The sequence below is a fragment of the Tamandua tetradactyla genome, chromosome 17 (genome assembly GCF_023851605.1).
Source record: "Tamandua tetradactyla isolate mTamTet1 chromosome 17, mTamTet1.pri, whole genome shotgun sequence".
In the NCBI taxonomy this organism is placed as follows: domain Eukaryota; kingdom Metazoa; phylum Chordata; class Mammalia; order Pilosa; family Myrmecophagidae; genus Tamandua; species Tamandua tetradactyla.
The window spans coordinates 1,058,599-1,073,277 of record NC_135343.1 but is presented as its reverse complement, the minus strand read 5'-3'; the positions used below and the strand labels follow the sequence as shown (position 1 = coordinate 1,073,277).

Here is a 14,679-nt window from a genome sequence, read left to right as displayed (position 1 = left end):
CATCAAACTGCTGCCACTTAGTGGTAGAAATGAGGCAATCAATCTGACAAAGTGCATAAGCAGCTTCTAAATATGACTCCTCAAAGAAGTGACACAGTAGACCTGGAAGTCTATACACAACTAGGATAATGACTATTTTGCCTAAATAACACCTAAGAGTTGTCAACAGAAACTTTAGATCCTTCAAACATCAGAGGAAGTCTGAACATGAGGCATCTATTGTCTTGGGACATCTTGTTTAAAACAAGAAACTTCCACACTGGACTCCCACCTCAGAGCCGCCATGTTGGAAATGGAAGGCGAGCGAGAGTGGAGACTGGGCGACGAGGCTGAGCGGCTCTGGCTGTGAATGGACGAGTAATTCTGGAATGGCGAGGTCACTGGGGAGTCTCCTTTGGAGAGGCTTCGGAGGTGAGCTGTGAGGGAGCTGCTAGTGGCCACATTCTGTGGGGTTCCCCCATGTTCAGAGAACTTTAAAACAACATTCTCTTCCTTAAGAAAAAAATGAAGAAAAGGAAAAAGAAAACAGACTATAATTAGATTAAAAGAGCAATTTCCTTATGAGAAAGCAGGGTAGATGTCAGTTATTTAGGAAACAGTATCTCTTTTTTCCTAAAACACTCAGGTATCTCTCAAACACTTCTTCCAAAAATCATGAAGGTTTCAATATTAACTATCCTTTCACATCAAGGAGAAGAAAGGTCTTACTTTTCTCCTCACCTCTGGTTTGACTCTCCGGAGAACCCATATGGAATGCAAACTTTGAACGGTGTCATAGGTCATTACAATGGAGGGGTCAGTACTAAGGAAAACGATTTTCATTGCATGATCTACAACATATTGCACCCGTGATGAACCAAAAAGACCTTAAAAACAAGAAAAATTGCCAGGTACAGAATGAACATTATGAGACTATTCTTTATGAACTGAATTCATAAATTCCTAAAAAATAAAGAGAAACAGAGCTAATTAAAACACAAAACCCATTAACATATAATTAACCTTGAATTTTTAATTAACCAACTTTGGATATCAACTTCCTTAAAATACAGTAAAAATGAGAAATATTACAAGTTTCAATTTCACATACATCCAATTAAATAGCCAAGATTTGTGTTGACTTGCTATTAAATTCATCAGCTATAGGTATTGTTATAGATATTCTGCCAAGGTTGACTTCCCTACTGGTTCTTTTCTTACACACAAAATCTGTTCTCTGCAATAGCTATTCCAAACACTACTGTTTCTGTTTTAATGATGACAAATGCTAAATCACTTTTTTCCAGTGTAACCAGTTTCTATTTCTATAGTACCACGGATAGGGTTCTATATGCTTATTCAGAGGTTCCTAAAAATCTGAATTAGAATACTGAAAAAAATAAAAGTGATCATTTCTAAGAATCAGAAGTACTTTAAATTGAAGTAAAAGCCACTCATAACCCACCATCTCAAAATATCCACTACTAATATTTAGGGAGGTTTTCTTCCTGCTTGGTTCTATACATATACACAAACATTTTATGTTTTCACAAAATTAGATTCACACTGTATTTACAGTTTTCTATCCTACTTAACAATATAACAATATGCGATTCCCCAGGTCATTAACTATTATTCAAAATCAGGATCAATAATGACTGCAGACTACTCCCTTCCTAGGCCCTACAACATAACTAATAGACCACAGGATTGGCAAACTTTTCCTCTAGAGGGCAAAAGAGTATAAATATTTTAGGTTTTTCAAGCCACAAGCCGACTGTCCCATATTCTTCTTCATTTTTTTCTACAACCCTTTAAAATGGAAAAAGCCTTGAAAGGTTTTTTTAAGGCTTCAAAACAGGCTGGGGGTAGATTTAACCCATGGGCTATAGTTTGGCAATCCCTGACACAAAACATAAAAATTTCAGTGGCATTTCAGATTATGAACTTGGGATGACGTCCTAAAAGTAAAATTGGTCAAAGACTATAAATTTTTTTTTAGCCTTCAAGTTCTCATTATTATAACCTATCATGTTTGGTTAAGCATTTAGAAATACTTATAGAAATATGAAAAATTCTGAGCCTCAGCAAAGTATGTTCTTATGAAGGAAAAATGAAATATTAAAATTTACACGGAACACACCTAAGTCCCTACATTCTTATTTTCCAAAAGAAAACAATATGAGCTCATCCAGGTATCATTCATTTACTTATTAATTACTGAGGAACAAAGTCGTCTGTGGGTAGATCCCTAAATACATCAGTATTCGTGAATGACTTACCGGGAGGCCCCATCTGCTATACTTACAGAGTAACTGTTATTAATAACGATATCCAAGAAGGTTTGCTTTACTTTCATAATACAAATTTTTTTATATTATTTTTATAAATCAAGTTAAACTTTCATAAGCTCCTTTTTTATTTCCTCTCCTTCTCCAAGCTCAAACTAAAGAGCTTATGTAAAAGAATTCATAAAAATACACTTACTTCCAGATTTGCAAACAAGTGGGGTTATTTCATCTAGTGGGTGCAGCATGCTGAACATAGTGGGTAAGGGCTCTCTGGCAATACACAAGCACACAAAACATCTATTAACAAAAGACAACTCTGTTCAGCATAAATTTTTCAATTTCCTTGCAAGGAAATATATTCTCCAGATTACACAAGCAACCAGAAACCTACAATATCTAAAAGCAACTATACTGGTTTGAAAGGATGTATGTACCCTAGAAAAGCCATGTTTTAATCCTAATCCCATTTGTAAAGGCAGCCGTTTCTTCTAATCCCTATTCAGCACTGCATGTTTGAAACTGTAATTAGATCATCTCCCTGGAGATATGATTTAGTCAAGAGTGGTTGTTAAACTGGATTAGGCTGAGGCATGTCTCCACCCATCTGGGTGGGTCTTGATTAGTTTCTAGAGTCCTATAAAAGAGGAAACATTTTGGAGAATGAGACGGAGAGAGCAGAGAATGCTGCAGCACCACAAAGCAGAGACCAGGAGCCAGTGACCTTTGGAGATGAAGAAGGAAAATGCCTCCCGGGGAGCTTCATGAAACAGGAAGCCAGGAGAGGAAGCTAGCAGATGACGCCGTGTTCACCATGTGCCCTTCCAGATGAGAGAGAAACCCTGGCTGCGTTCATCATGTGCTTTCTCACTTGAGAGAGAAATCCTGAACTTCATCGGCCTTCTTGAACCAAGGCATCTTTCCCCGGATGCCTAAGATTGGACATTTCTATAGACTTGTTTAATTGGGACATTTTCTCAGCCATAGAACTGTAAACTAACAATTTATTAAATTCCCCTTGTTAAAAGTCATTCTGTTTCTGGTATATTGCATTCCGGCAGCTAGCAAACTAGAACAACTTTTACGTAGTATTATTCACAATATCTTCTATCTCGTTCCTAGAAATCCCTCCTGCTCTCATACACACACACAAAGGGAAACAGAGTTAGCCCGGGGAATCAGGAAACAGCAGGCATCAATCAACACAGAACTAGTATAGAAATGGATACTAGGCAGTCATTTCTCTAAGCTTTCTCAGTGGTGGTGTGACTATGGTAGTTATGGAGTCTCCTACTGCTTACAAAAGAGTATGCTTAAATATTTAAGGAGTGATTGAAATAGAGAGGAAAAAAAAAGGTTTTTTTTTTTTTTAATCTAAAGACAGTTTAAAACCTGTAGGCAATTTTTTCTTTTTTTGTGTGACATGGGCAGGCTCCAGGAATCGAACCTGGGTCTCTGGCATGGCAGGTGAGAACTCCACCACTGAGCCACCATTGCCAGGCCCTTATAGACAATTTTTAAAATCTTACAGAATGTCTACTTTTTGCACCACACAATTAAGAGATGCTATGTTCCTGCCCTTCAGAGCTCACACTGATAAGAGAGACAAGAAAAACACACACCACAATCCAATAGGAACCAATCACTTACTGCATACCTAACATATACAAGGAAGGTCTATGTCAGAGCTTATAGACATTATCTCATTCAATCTTTAATTCTAAGAAGTAACAGATAGTGTTCTTGTAACAGAGAAGGAAACTGAAACTTAGAAAGCTCTAATGATTTGCCCAAAATAGCACAATAAAAAGGGGCAGAACTAAGAACTGAATCTTGTTCTCTTTAACTCATTTGCTCATTCAATTTGCTACTTAGAAAAAAAAAAGAGGCTGTGACTAAGTAAGTACAAGGTGAGAAGTAGCACTCCTAAGTGCACAATACTGACGTTAGCGAGAACACTGTGTGTCTATGCTATTAGCTTGCAAACTATCATCTCCAAATTTTAGGTAAACAGTTTATCACAGGACCAACACAGAGAGGACCAAGTTCTGTACGAGGAAAGGGGTACCTGGGCAGACCTGGAGGTGCCTCATGTGAAGAACTGCTGCGTTCAAACAATAATCCATATTTGGTGGGCCAAACATTTGCAACCTGTCAGGAGAAAGGGTGAGAAGAGTCAGAAATAACAGAAATTTCCATTTATAAAATGTTCTTAAGAAACATTATAGAATATTACATTTCCTTTCAATTTAATACAAGCTTTACAAAGTAACACCACTATAATTATAATATTTTTTTAAAAAAGGCATTCTAAGAAGGAAGAGAAATGCAGTCTGAAATTCCTGCAATGGCAATAAAATCAGTACCAAAATGGCAATGCAATAAAATTTTAATAGCAGCAGGCATTAACAACATGATGAAAAACAGGAAAAAGATTAGTACTGCTCATCTGCCTTATTTAATATGACCAAAGTGATATCTTACGTACCATTAAAACCGACAAACTTCTCAGAAAATACCTTTCAATATTCCCACTTAGCGCAATAAACTAAGAATTAGGATGGGCTCATCTAAACATGTTTTAATACTTCATAACTCACTTCATTAAATAATTTATTTTTTATGCACAGAATAGAAAAAGTGACTAAAGCTGTTAAAATTTATTTTATTTGAGTAAAAACATTTTAGATTACTACAACATATAAGAGTATCAATATTCCTGGAACCAATTACTCAAGAATGCTTCCAACAAAACAGTGAAATATTCAAGTTTACCTGAAAAGGTAAGGAAGCTATGTAATCCTTTCCTTCTATGCTATGCATGTTAATGCATGAGCTTTGTAATATGCATATGCATTTTTCTATTTCATCACTACCTGCAAAGAAAAAGCACAGATTTATGAATTTTTTTTCTCAAGAGTTCAATCCTAACGACACAGTTCTTTAATGTACAATTTTAAAATACTTAAGTTAAATTGTGGTGCTGTGCTTTGAAATTTATAGCTTTTTTGTATATACGTTATTTTTCACAAAAAAACAAAAAAGAAGGAAAAAAGGTCGATTGTGATGATAAAAAAGTTTTTAAGCCCTTTAGCCTCCTATATTCTGGAGCAGCTAGAAGGCAAAATATGAGAGGATCATATGGTAACCATCTGTTGAAGAGTGCTTTGAAAACTATTGCTTTTTACTTCTTTGCTTTGTATATATGTTATATTATACAATAAAAAAGTTAAAAAAAAAACAAATAAATTTAAAACAAAATCCTTAAGCTAAACCACTATTAGTAGTTTCTTATTTTGAATAAATACAAAGGGAGATAAAATAGCTGAAATCATCATAAAATGAATTAGAATTTCAGAAAGAAACTTACTGTAGGTTTTTTCAGATTTATCCTGTGATGTAATGAAGTCACACCACAATGCCTAAAAGCAAAACAAAATGCTGATCTCAGAAAATTCTATCTAAATAATAACCTATTAACTAATGGTATCTAAATAATAATAACAGCATGTACATTACTTTTCCTCCTCCTCAGCTGACCCAATATACCATGGGAAGAGTAAATTAGACTACTTTATGACAAATATTACAAGGAAATATCAACTATGTTTGTAATTGAGTTTTATGGAAAGACAAAATCTTAAAAACTCCTGACAGAAGTCTTGCAGCAAAAGTGACCTGAAATGGTGGCTCCACTTGAACCAAACCTTATATCCTATACAAAGTTATGATCACTCTAAAGAGTTCAAAGTTGCTAAGCTATTTTAAAATCTCCATACTTACTAAATGATCTTATCATTCTTAATTAATCCCTAGACTCACTTTAGAGAAAATAACATCTTCCTTTCTTGAAGTCCCACCTTACAAAACATAAACTAGGAAAAGCCATTAAACTTGAGTTGGCATGCTTAGCAATCACTTATCAGAATTATTTAATGGCATTTTAACTAATGAAAATTTATGAAGGAAAACAGATTTCAGACTTGCACTTCAAGCTGAAATATCTGAAACTGAATCTATATCCAAACCTTTAAACCTACCCTGTACATCTCACAGCCTCAACTCCGTGTTATGAAATCCCATCCTCCCAGTCTCTAAAATGAAATATTTTAACTCTCCTTTATCCCTGGCAACCAGGAGACCACTGACCCTTTCACACATCCCTCAGCTTGTCTCTCACTTGTCTTCTTGCTCTCCAAGGCCTTTCTCTCTCTCACCTGGACTACTGACACATCTCTCTACTTCCAAATCAGTCGCATCTACTGCTACCGAGGAAAACGATTCTCAGAATACAAAAGTGATGGTGTTCCTTTCCACTTCAAAATCCTCAGTAAGCTCCGTTCTGTGCATGTCTTGGTTTACATGCAAGGACCCTGGCAGTGCGGATCCACCTCTCACCTTCAGCATCTGGCTGCAAGTCCCACACTCTCTGTACAGTCATTCTGAACTTAGAAAAAGTCACATTTTTCTATAACTCTCTCACTGAGCTTCTCTCTGCCTGGAATGCCCTTCCTTCACCTCCTCAGACAGCATTTTCTCTGAGAAAGCCTCCCTTGAGAGCTCAGACCCACTTCTGGACTCTCACCACACAGTGGACAGTTATTATATAGCATTAAGAATACAGGATTTTAGTTTATCTGTTTTTCACCTTTCTAGACTGAGTCCTTCGATAGCACAAACTGTCTATCATCCATCCCCAACACAATGTCTGAAACAAATTCTTTATAAAACAAATAAAAAACTAAATGGATAAAAACTGAATCACATATACCTGGTATCATTTCTTAATCAAAATACAAAATTATCTTGCTCCATATTAATAAAAAGACAAAATAATCTATTTTCTAGAACAAAAGGACTGAAATCCCACATACACATGATCTTTGCAATAAAGGAGACAACGCTCCACTGCACGACCACGGAATCTAGTAACCAGGCAATCAAGCAATCAATCCTTCCTTCAAGAAATTAAGATGGAAACACTGCACGACCACGGAATCTAGTAACCAGGCAATCAATCAATCAATCCTTCCTTCAAGAAATTAAGATGGAAACACTGCACGACCACGGAATCTAGTAACCAGGCAATCAATCAATCAATCCTTCCTTCAAGAAATTAAGATGGAAACACTGCACGACCACGGAATCTAGTAACCAGGCAATCAATCAATCAATCCTTCCTTCAAGAAATTAAGATGGAAACACAGAAGCAAAGAATTATTTGGAGATCATCAATTCCTCTTTTCACATCTTTACTAACTATATGGGTTACATGAGGGGAAATTATCATCAAAAACATCACTGGCTTCAACACTCTTAGACAGAAAAGAGTATTGTTCTACACGTGGCCTCAATTTTTGGAATGATAACCCAAGTTTATTCTTTCCAACAAATAATTAGAAAGAGTACTCACCAGGAAACAACTAAGGAAAAAAAAGCAAAATTCAGGTAAAATAGTTTGTGTATTTTCAAATGAGGAACTTAACACTAGTCAAAGCCACCAAAACCTCAAGTGCCATATATGTATTCATTTCCCCACCCTCAACTTTTATTCCAAAAATTTTCAGAAAAGTTGAACAAAGAGTACAATGAACATTTGTTTCACCTAAATCCGAAACTATTAACAGGTTGTCATATTTGTTTCATCTATGCACATGCCTCGATGTGCACGTGGAGTGTTTTTTATTTGGCTAGGCGAGGGACGAACTACTTAAATAAATTTCACACATCAAACTTTACCCCTAAATGCCTTATCATGCATTTCCTAAAAAATAAAGAGATTCTATGTAACCACAAAATCATCATCACTCCTGGGAAAATTAACAGTTCTCTAACGTCACTTAGTTGTTTGAAGTTGTTATACACCCCAGAAAAGGCCATGTTTTAATCTATTCCTGTGGGTGCAGATCTATTGTTTCAGTTATTTCAACTGAGATGTGACCTGCCTCATTCAGGATGGTCTTGATCCTCTTGCTAGAGTCCTTAATAAGAGGATAAAACACACACAGAAGCTAAGAGATGAAAAAGAGAGAAGCTCACATAAAGAAAAGCCCCAGAGATGCTAACAGAGGACCCACAGAAGCTCAGAGAAGCAGCCCCTGGAACCAGAAACTAAAGCAATGAAACCCAGAAGAGAAGGACCACAGATGCCACCACGTGCCTTTCCACGTGACAGTGTAACACAGGAGCCTGTAACCAGTCTTCAGAGAAGGTATCACCCTACTGATACCATAATTTGGACATTTCATGGCCTTAGGTCTGTCGATTTATAAGCTAATAAATTCCCAGTATAAAAGCCCAACCCGTTTCTGGTAATATTGTATTCTGGCAGCTTTCTCAAACCAAAACAATCAACTACTCTCCAGTACATTTTTGAACTTGACCAAAATTTCCCAAAAATGTCTTTTGTTGCTGGTTTTCTAGAACCAGGATTCAATCAAGCTTCACTTAAGAAGGTTCAAAAAAATACCATACTTGGTACATCCCTTTAGTCTCTTTTAATCTAGGACAGTTTTCCATTTTTTTTTTAAAAATCTATGACTGACTTTTTAGGTGATTTTCTAACTCCATTATTCCTTGTACATTAGCGGACTTTTTCTATAAATAGAAACTGGATGAGATAAACTGCACATCTTTCAGAAAAAGCAGAGTAAATGCTTAATTATTTTCCTTTACCAATTTTCAGACGAGTTAGATATAATGGTCAACTGAAATGGTAGCAAATTATTTTTTTTCCTTTCCCTTTCTCTCTGAGTATTGTTAAGAAGTCGGCAAATTTTATTCAATATGTTACAATCAATGACAATCACTGTGTACCCTTAATATTTTTTTGTACGTTAATACCTATACATTTTTATTGACAATAATAAGTCCAATTAGTCAGGAACAGTGTTTAAAAACTATCATTTGGGCAGGCCACGGTGGCTCAGCAGGCAGAGTTCTCACCTGCCATGCCAGAGACCCGGATTCGATTCCCAGTGCCTGCCCATGCAAAAATAAATAAATAAAAACTATCATTCAATTGACAAAAGATAGAGTAAACAAGAAAAAAAACTGATGAAATACAAAATAAAATGAACTTTTTATTTTCCTATCATTACCTTCACTACACATTAAATTATATACCCAGTTGCTAATCATCGTGATAGATGATTTCATCTTTTCTGTTATAGTTTTTTAAGTGTAAAAACAGTTAATCAAATGCTAAAATTTAAATAACTCACCTGTTGAACAGGACTGTCAACGGTAAATGCCTTATAAACTGCCAGTGCCTGGCTTTTACTCCCTTTGCTCCAGATCACCATATTTCCAGCCACATAGAGCTCCTCGTCATAGTCCACTTCTTCTCCTATCTCACTTACGCCTTTCCTCAGCTGCCAGCTTTCCTTAAAAATTCACACACACAGGACATGTTCAAGCACCCTTCTTTTCAAGGTAAAAAGATCTGAGTGTTTACAAATGAGAAATTTAACACTTAGTCAAAGCCACCAAAACTATTCTACCACTTACGTGACACTTTTTATGCTTCTCTAGAAGCATGCAAATCTTCTGCAACAGGGATCATACCTAATCTCTACCATTTAATACTTAACATGAAATGTGGTCCCTACACACTACGTGAAGAAGAGGTTTAAAATGGATCTCAACCACACTGAACTTAATATAAAAACAACGAGTTTTACAGCATGTCAAAATAGGTAACTATGACACCATAATACAGTAAAGTCATCATTTTAGCCTTGACTAAACTAGTCAAGCCCTAATCTTTACCCTCAAATTAGCATTATATTCATTTTTCAGTTTCATCTGGGTAGTCTTAAATTATTTTCAAAAACATAACGGGAAACTTAATGGAACCTTCTGCTTCTCGTGGATTGTAACCTCCTGAAGGGATCCCACCAAGCCAGCAGCACCATCGGAAGACCACAACTCAGAGGCGGGCTGCAGTTGGCGAAGCTGAAGGTTCAGTGCATTAGGGTGGTGCTTGCAGTGGTCTCGACCGAAAGGAACAAATTCCTGCAAATCCCTGGCTGCAATCATCGCTGCCCTTTCTTCATAGAAGTTCGACATGGGTTCCAAATATCAACATTATTTCTGTATGAATTCAAATACATTTTGGTCAGTTTCTTGAGTCAAAATAGAGCAAAAAAAATACCATAAAAAAGTTTACAGAAGAGATGTAAATGAGCTGTAGGTCAAAACACTCCTCTCTACCTCCCAAACATTTCTACATAGTGATTAACAGCTAGTAGAATTCTGACACTATATAATGTGGTATGCAAGCTGAGTGTCAATCCCATCTCCAACATCTATGTTGAAAACAGAATTTGTGGTCTCACATTTAAGTTGTAATCCTCAAATACAGAGATCAAAACAAACACTTGATGCCAGCTCTGGAGACAAACTTTAGAGTATTTGAAACAGCTCACAGAATTAAAAGGGTTTGATTAGATTTGACCTCAATTTCTCACCTGAGGTCTTTCTGGCATCAGTTTTCTGTGTCACATAGATACCTCAAATCCTATGGATTTCCTTAAGAGCCACGAAGTTTTATTTTTCTGTGAATCAAATGTTATTTCTGAGATAACTGTAATCACCAAACATGACACAAGTTCCTTTATTCCCCCTGCTAGCAAAAGGTGTTGTGGAAGCTTGAACAGATGTAACTAAAAAAGTGCCTTGTAAAACGTACAAGAAAACAACAGAATTCAACAGGTCTCCCTTTACTATTTAAAGAGATAACATAATTTTATCCAAGTTTATTCTTAAAATTTTGTGAAAAGAAAAATATTTTTCACAGTACATTTTTTGTACCGATTAAGACAACAAATATACTTTTACGGTACTCCAAACTTTCACAAAGAAGTTTTTACTTGACTTAGAGGCAACACAAAGAGTTATACATAAAGCACTATACTAAACTGATATGCCATCAATCAAGACTATCAGCATTGCCTATCAGGAACGAAAACTAACCTGCCCGAGGTAAGCACAACGCCTCTTCAGAGCGACCCAAATGACTATAAACTCAGGCACTACTGTAAACACGTTTACTCCGTATATATACACACCGTACTCGGTACACACACGGTATATTAACACCAAGAACTACACACGTCCTATATGTGGCAAATACTAAAGAGTCAACTAGAGATTTCCAAAGTAGAGTATTTTTATTTTAAAATCAGAAGATCAATTGGAAGAAGGAATAGAGAACAGGCTTAGAAATTCCTTTCCAGTAAGCTTCTAGCCCACAAGGTCTAGCAAACACCCAAACCCAACGCAAGACGAGTCCCGCCTGCCACGCCGGGACTCCGGGCTCGGCTCCCGGGCTGCCCATGCAAACAAAGTAAAACTGAACGGGAGACACCGAAGGCACCGCGGGCGGCGTCTCTGCAAAACGGCCGTGCGCTCCCGCAGTCCTTTCAGGAGGCCGCGAAGGCAACAGGCTAAGGGCCCGGCCCTCGGCAAATCCGTCCGGAGAGGACAGCGGCCAGTCTAGCAGCCGAGGCCACGCGGGGAACCCCGCGGTTAGCTCGGGAAGGACGGCGAGGGCCGCACACCCCTAAGGGCTCGCCTGCAACGCCCCAGCCCTCCGGTGCGCACAGCCTCGGGGTGCGGAGGGCCGGGGGGCGCGCCATGGACCACCCGGAGCTGCAGGCCCGCACCTGTGGGACACCGGACGCGTCAGGCGCAGCGAGCCGCGGCTGCTCCCCGGGGCCTGAAGGCAGCGGCGGGGACTGTTACGGTGACTCCTCGGTCGCCACAGCTGCTCATCCCCTCTCCCTCCCCGACTCCGGAGAAATAATGACCAGCAGCAGCAGGCGCGACTGCCAATAGCAAACAAGCTGGAGAATGCAGCGCTCAAGTCAGAAGCTCAGGTGGACGCGACCATCTTGTCTTTCCCGTCCTGCCACGCGCTGGCGCGGGGCACGGCGGGAGGTGCGCGGAGCATCGCGGGAGGTGCGCGGAGCTCGGCGGCCGTGGCGCCTGCGCAGTTTGGGTGCTCCTCGAGCGCGCCCCCACGACCCGGGCCTGCGCGGACGCGGAGTTAGGAGGGTCTCCGCCCTTCCGGACGCTCGTGCAGCCGCAGCCTTTGGCGCCAGGGTCCCTTGAGGAGTGGGCGAAGGGCGTGGGGCCGTCCCGGCGGCGTCCGCAGCCTCTGCCCCGGCGTCGCCCGCGCAGTGTCGCGTCCCGGGAAGCAGAAGAGGCCCCTGCGCGCCACTCGCCTCGCCTCGCCGGCGGCCTGGGCCGGGACGGCGGAGCGCCTGCCCCGGCCGGGAGCGAAGGGCACCTTCTCCGCCCGGACTCGTCCAGCTGGCCGGACCCTGCCTTCCTGCGGCCGCCTGCCCGGATTCCCGCTCGCCGCGCACCGGCCCTGCGGTCGGGCCCATCCCTGGCTCTCGCTCCGCCGTCGTCCGCCGGGCTTTGGTCCACGTGCCTCGTCGGCTGGAAGGCGCCCCTGGCCCGGACCTGGGCAGACTCGCCCACATTGTTTATTCGGTTTTCCCTCCTGCCTTTTCCGGCTTCCGATTACACAGTGTGTTTAGTGTCGAGGATGCTTAGGCCCCTCTGGTTTTTGATGACCTGGTGGTTTTGACGTATAATGGACAAGAGTTTTGTAGAGTGTCCATCAGTTGGCATTTGTCTGATGTATTTCTCAGATTAGGCTGGGCGATGGGTTGCAGGGGGGAGACCACGGAGGTACAGTGCCCTCCTCATCGTCACACCCGCTGTTGGTGCTGACCTTGATGACAGCTGGGTGGTGTTTCTCAGGTTTCTCCACTGTAAGATTACCCCCTCTTTACATACCGTACACCCTGGAAGGAAAACAGTATGTGCAGCCCACACATAAAGAATGGCATCAATTGATGTTTTGTTAAAAGTTGCATAAGCAATTCAATGGAGAGAGGACAAGGCTTTTCCAGCCATTGGTGTTGGAGGTATTGGGCATCCATAAGCAAAAAGAAATCTTGATTCATACTTCATACCATATAGAAAAAGTAACAGAATGGACATAGACCTAAATAAAGGAGCTGAAACTATGAAATGCTTAGAAGGAAATATAGGAGTAAATATTGGATTAAGCCATGATTTTTTAGGTATGACACCTAAAGCCCAAGCAACCAAAATAGAAATCAATAAATGGGACTTCATCAAAATATAAAACTTGTAATTAACACCATGGAATTGTATATTTAAAAACAGATAAAATGGGAAATTTTAGGTTGTGTAAGTTACCAAGAAAAAAAACAACATAGAACCGTACAACACAAAGAGTGAACCCCAATGTACATATGGACTATAGTTAATCATATAATAATATTGTTATATCAATTGTTTAAAATTAAAAACAGGAGCAATTAAGCTACAGATCAATCAGTACTCTTCAGATAACCCATTGGCTCACACGACTGAAAGGGCGGAGACAATCTTCAAGGGCAGCTGGATTCAGGGCTCAAATCATGTTATCAGAACCTGTGTTCTTCTATCTCCAAAGGTTGCATGGCCACCTCCTGCTGCATCTGATTCATTGTCGGGTTATGCATGATGGCTTTAAGCATCTGCATGGACACATCAGCCCAACACCAAACCCAGTGGGAAAGAGAACTTCCCCCAGAGCACAAAAACAAGTCCAAAACCTGAGCTTTCCTAGCGTGGTTGGCCCAGTTGAGGTCACGTGCCCATCTGTGACTCAGTCAGGGGCTGGGAAGGAGAGGCTCTGACTGACTGATTCTAAATCATAATCACTAAGTCCAGAAATGGAATCAGATTCCTCGTGGACTGAGAAGGGGGTTGAGGTGGACCCACAAAATGAAATTTAGGTATTGTTACCATGAGAAGCAGAGTAGATGGTAGACAGAAATGGCAACACATGTCCACCACAAGCAGAAAGCAAAGTATCCCAACCAAGAAGATTTTTTTGTGTCTAAAGAAACTTGGAAATGAAACAAAGCACCGTCCTGAAATTGCTGGCTGTTGCAGCGCTCTGGGCCACAGATCTAACTGATTCTCTGAAAGCATCTTTTATGTTCTGAAACAATTGAAATCAAAGCTGAAAGCTGGTGTATTAGTTAGGGTTCTCTAGAGAAACACAATGAACAGAGAACACTTGCAAATATAAAATTTATAAAAGTGTCTCACGTGACCGCGGGAATGCAGAGACCAAAATTCGCAGGGCAGGTTGTGAAGCTGATGATTCTGATGGAGGGTCTGGACGAACTCCCCAGGAGAGGCTTGCCGGCAGAAGCAGGAAGAGAGCCTGTCTCTTTTGAATCCTCTTTAAAAGGCTTCCAGTGATTAGATTAAGCATCACTCATTGCAGAAGACACTCTCCTTTGGCTGATTACAAATGGAATCAGCTGTGGATGCAGCTGACGTGGTCATGATCTAATTCTATGAAATGTCATTG

General features: G+C 40.0%; 1 protein-coding gene across 1 annotated transcript in view; it reads right to left on the bottom strand.

The window, feature by feature from the left end:
- ANAPC1 (anaphase promoting complex subunit 1) overlaps positions 1-12,191 on the bottom strand; it is a 115,689-nt gene extending 103,498 nt beyond the window's left edge. The window contains exons 1-9 of the mRNA XM_077133718.1: positions 11,936-12,191; positions 10,125-10,361; positions 9,491-9,652; positions 5,638-5,689; positions 5,043-5,143; positions 4,336-4,418; positions 2,467-2,540; positions 721-866; positions 272-492 (exon numbers count right to left, since the gene is read on the bottom strand). Coding sequence (XP_076989833.1) covers positions 272-492; positions 721-866; positions 2,467-2,540; positions 4,336-4,418; positions 5,043-5,143; positions 5,638-5,689; positions 9,491-9,652; positions 10,125-10,337 — 1,052 coding nt within the window. The 5' untranslated portion in view covers positions 10,338-10,361; positions 11,936-12,191. The remainder of the gene's footprint in view (positions 1-271; positions 493-720; positions 867-2,466; positions 2,541-4,335; positions 4,419-5,042; positions 5,144-5,637; positions 5,690-9,490; positions 9,653-10,124; positions 10,362-11,935) is intronic.
- Positions 12,192-14,679: the final 2,488 nt, after the last annotated feature.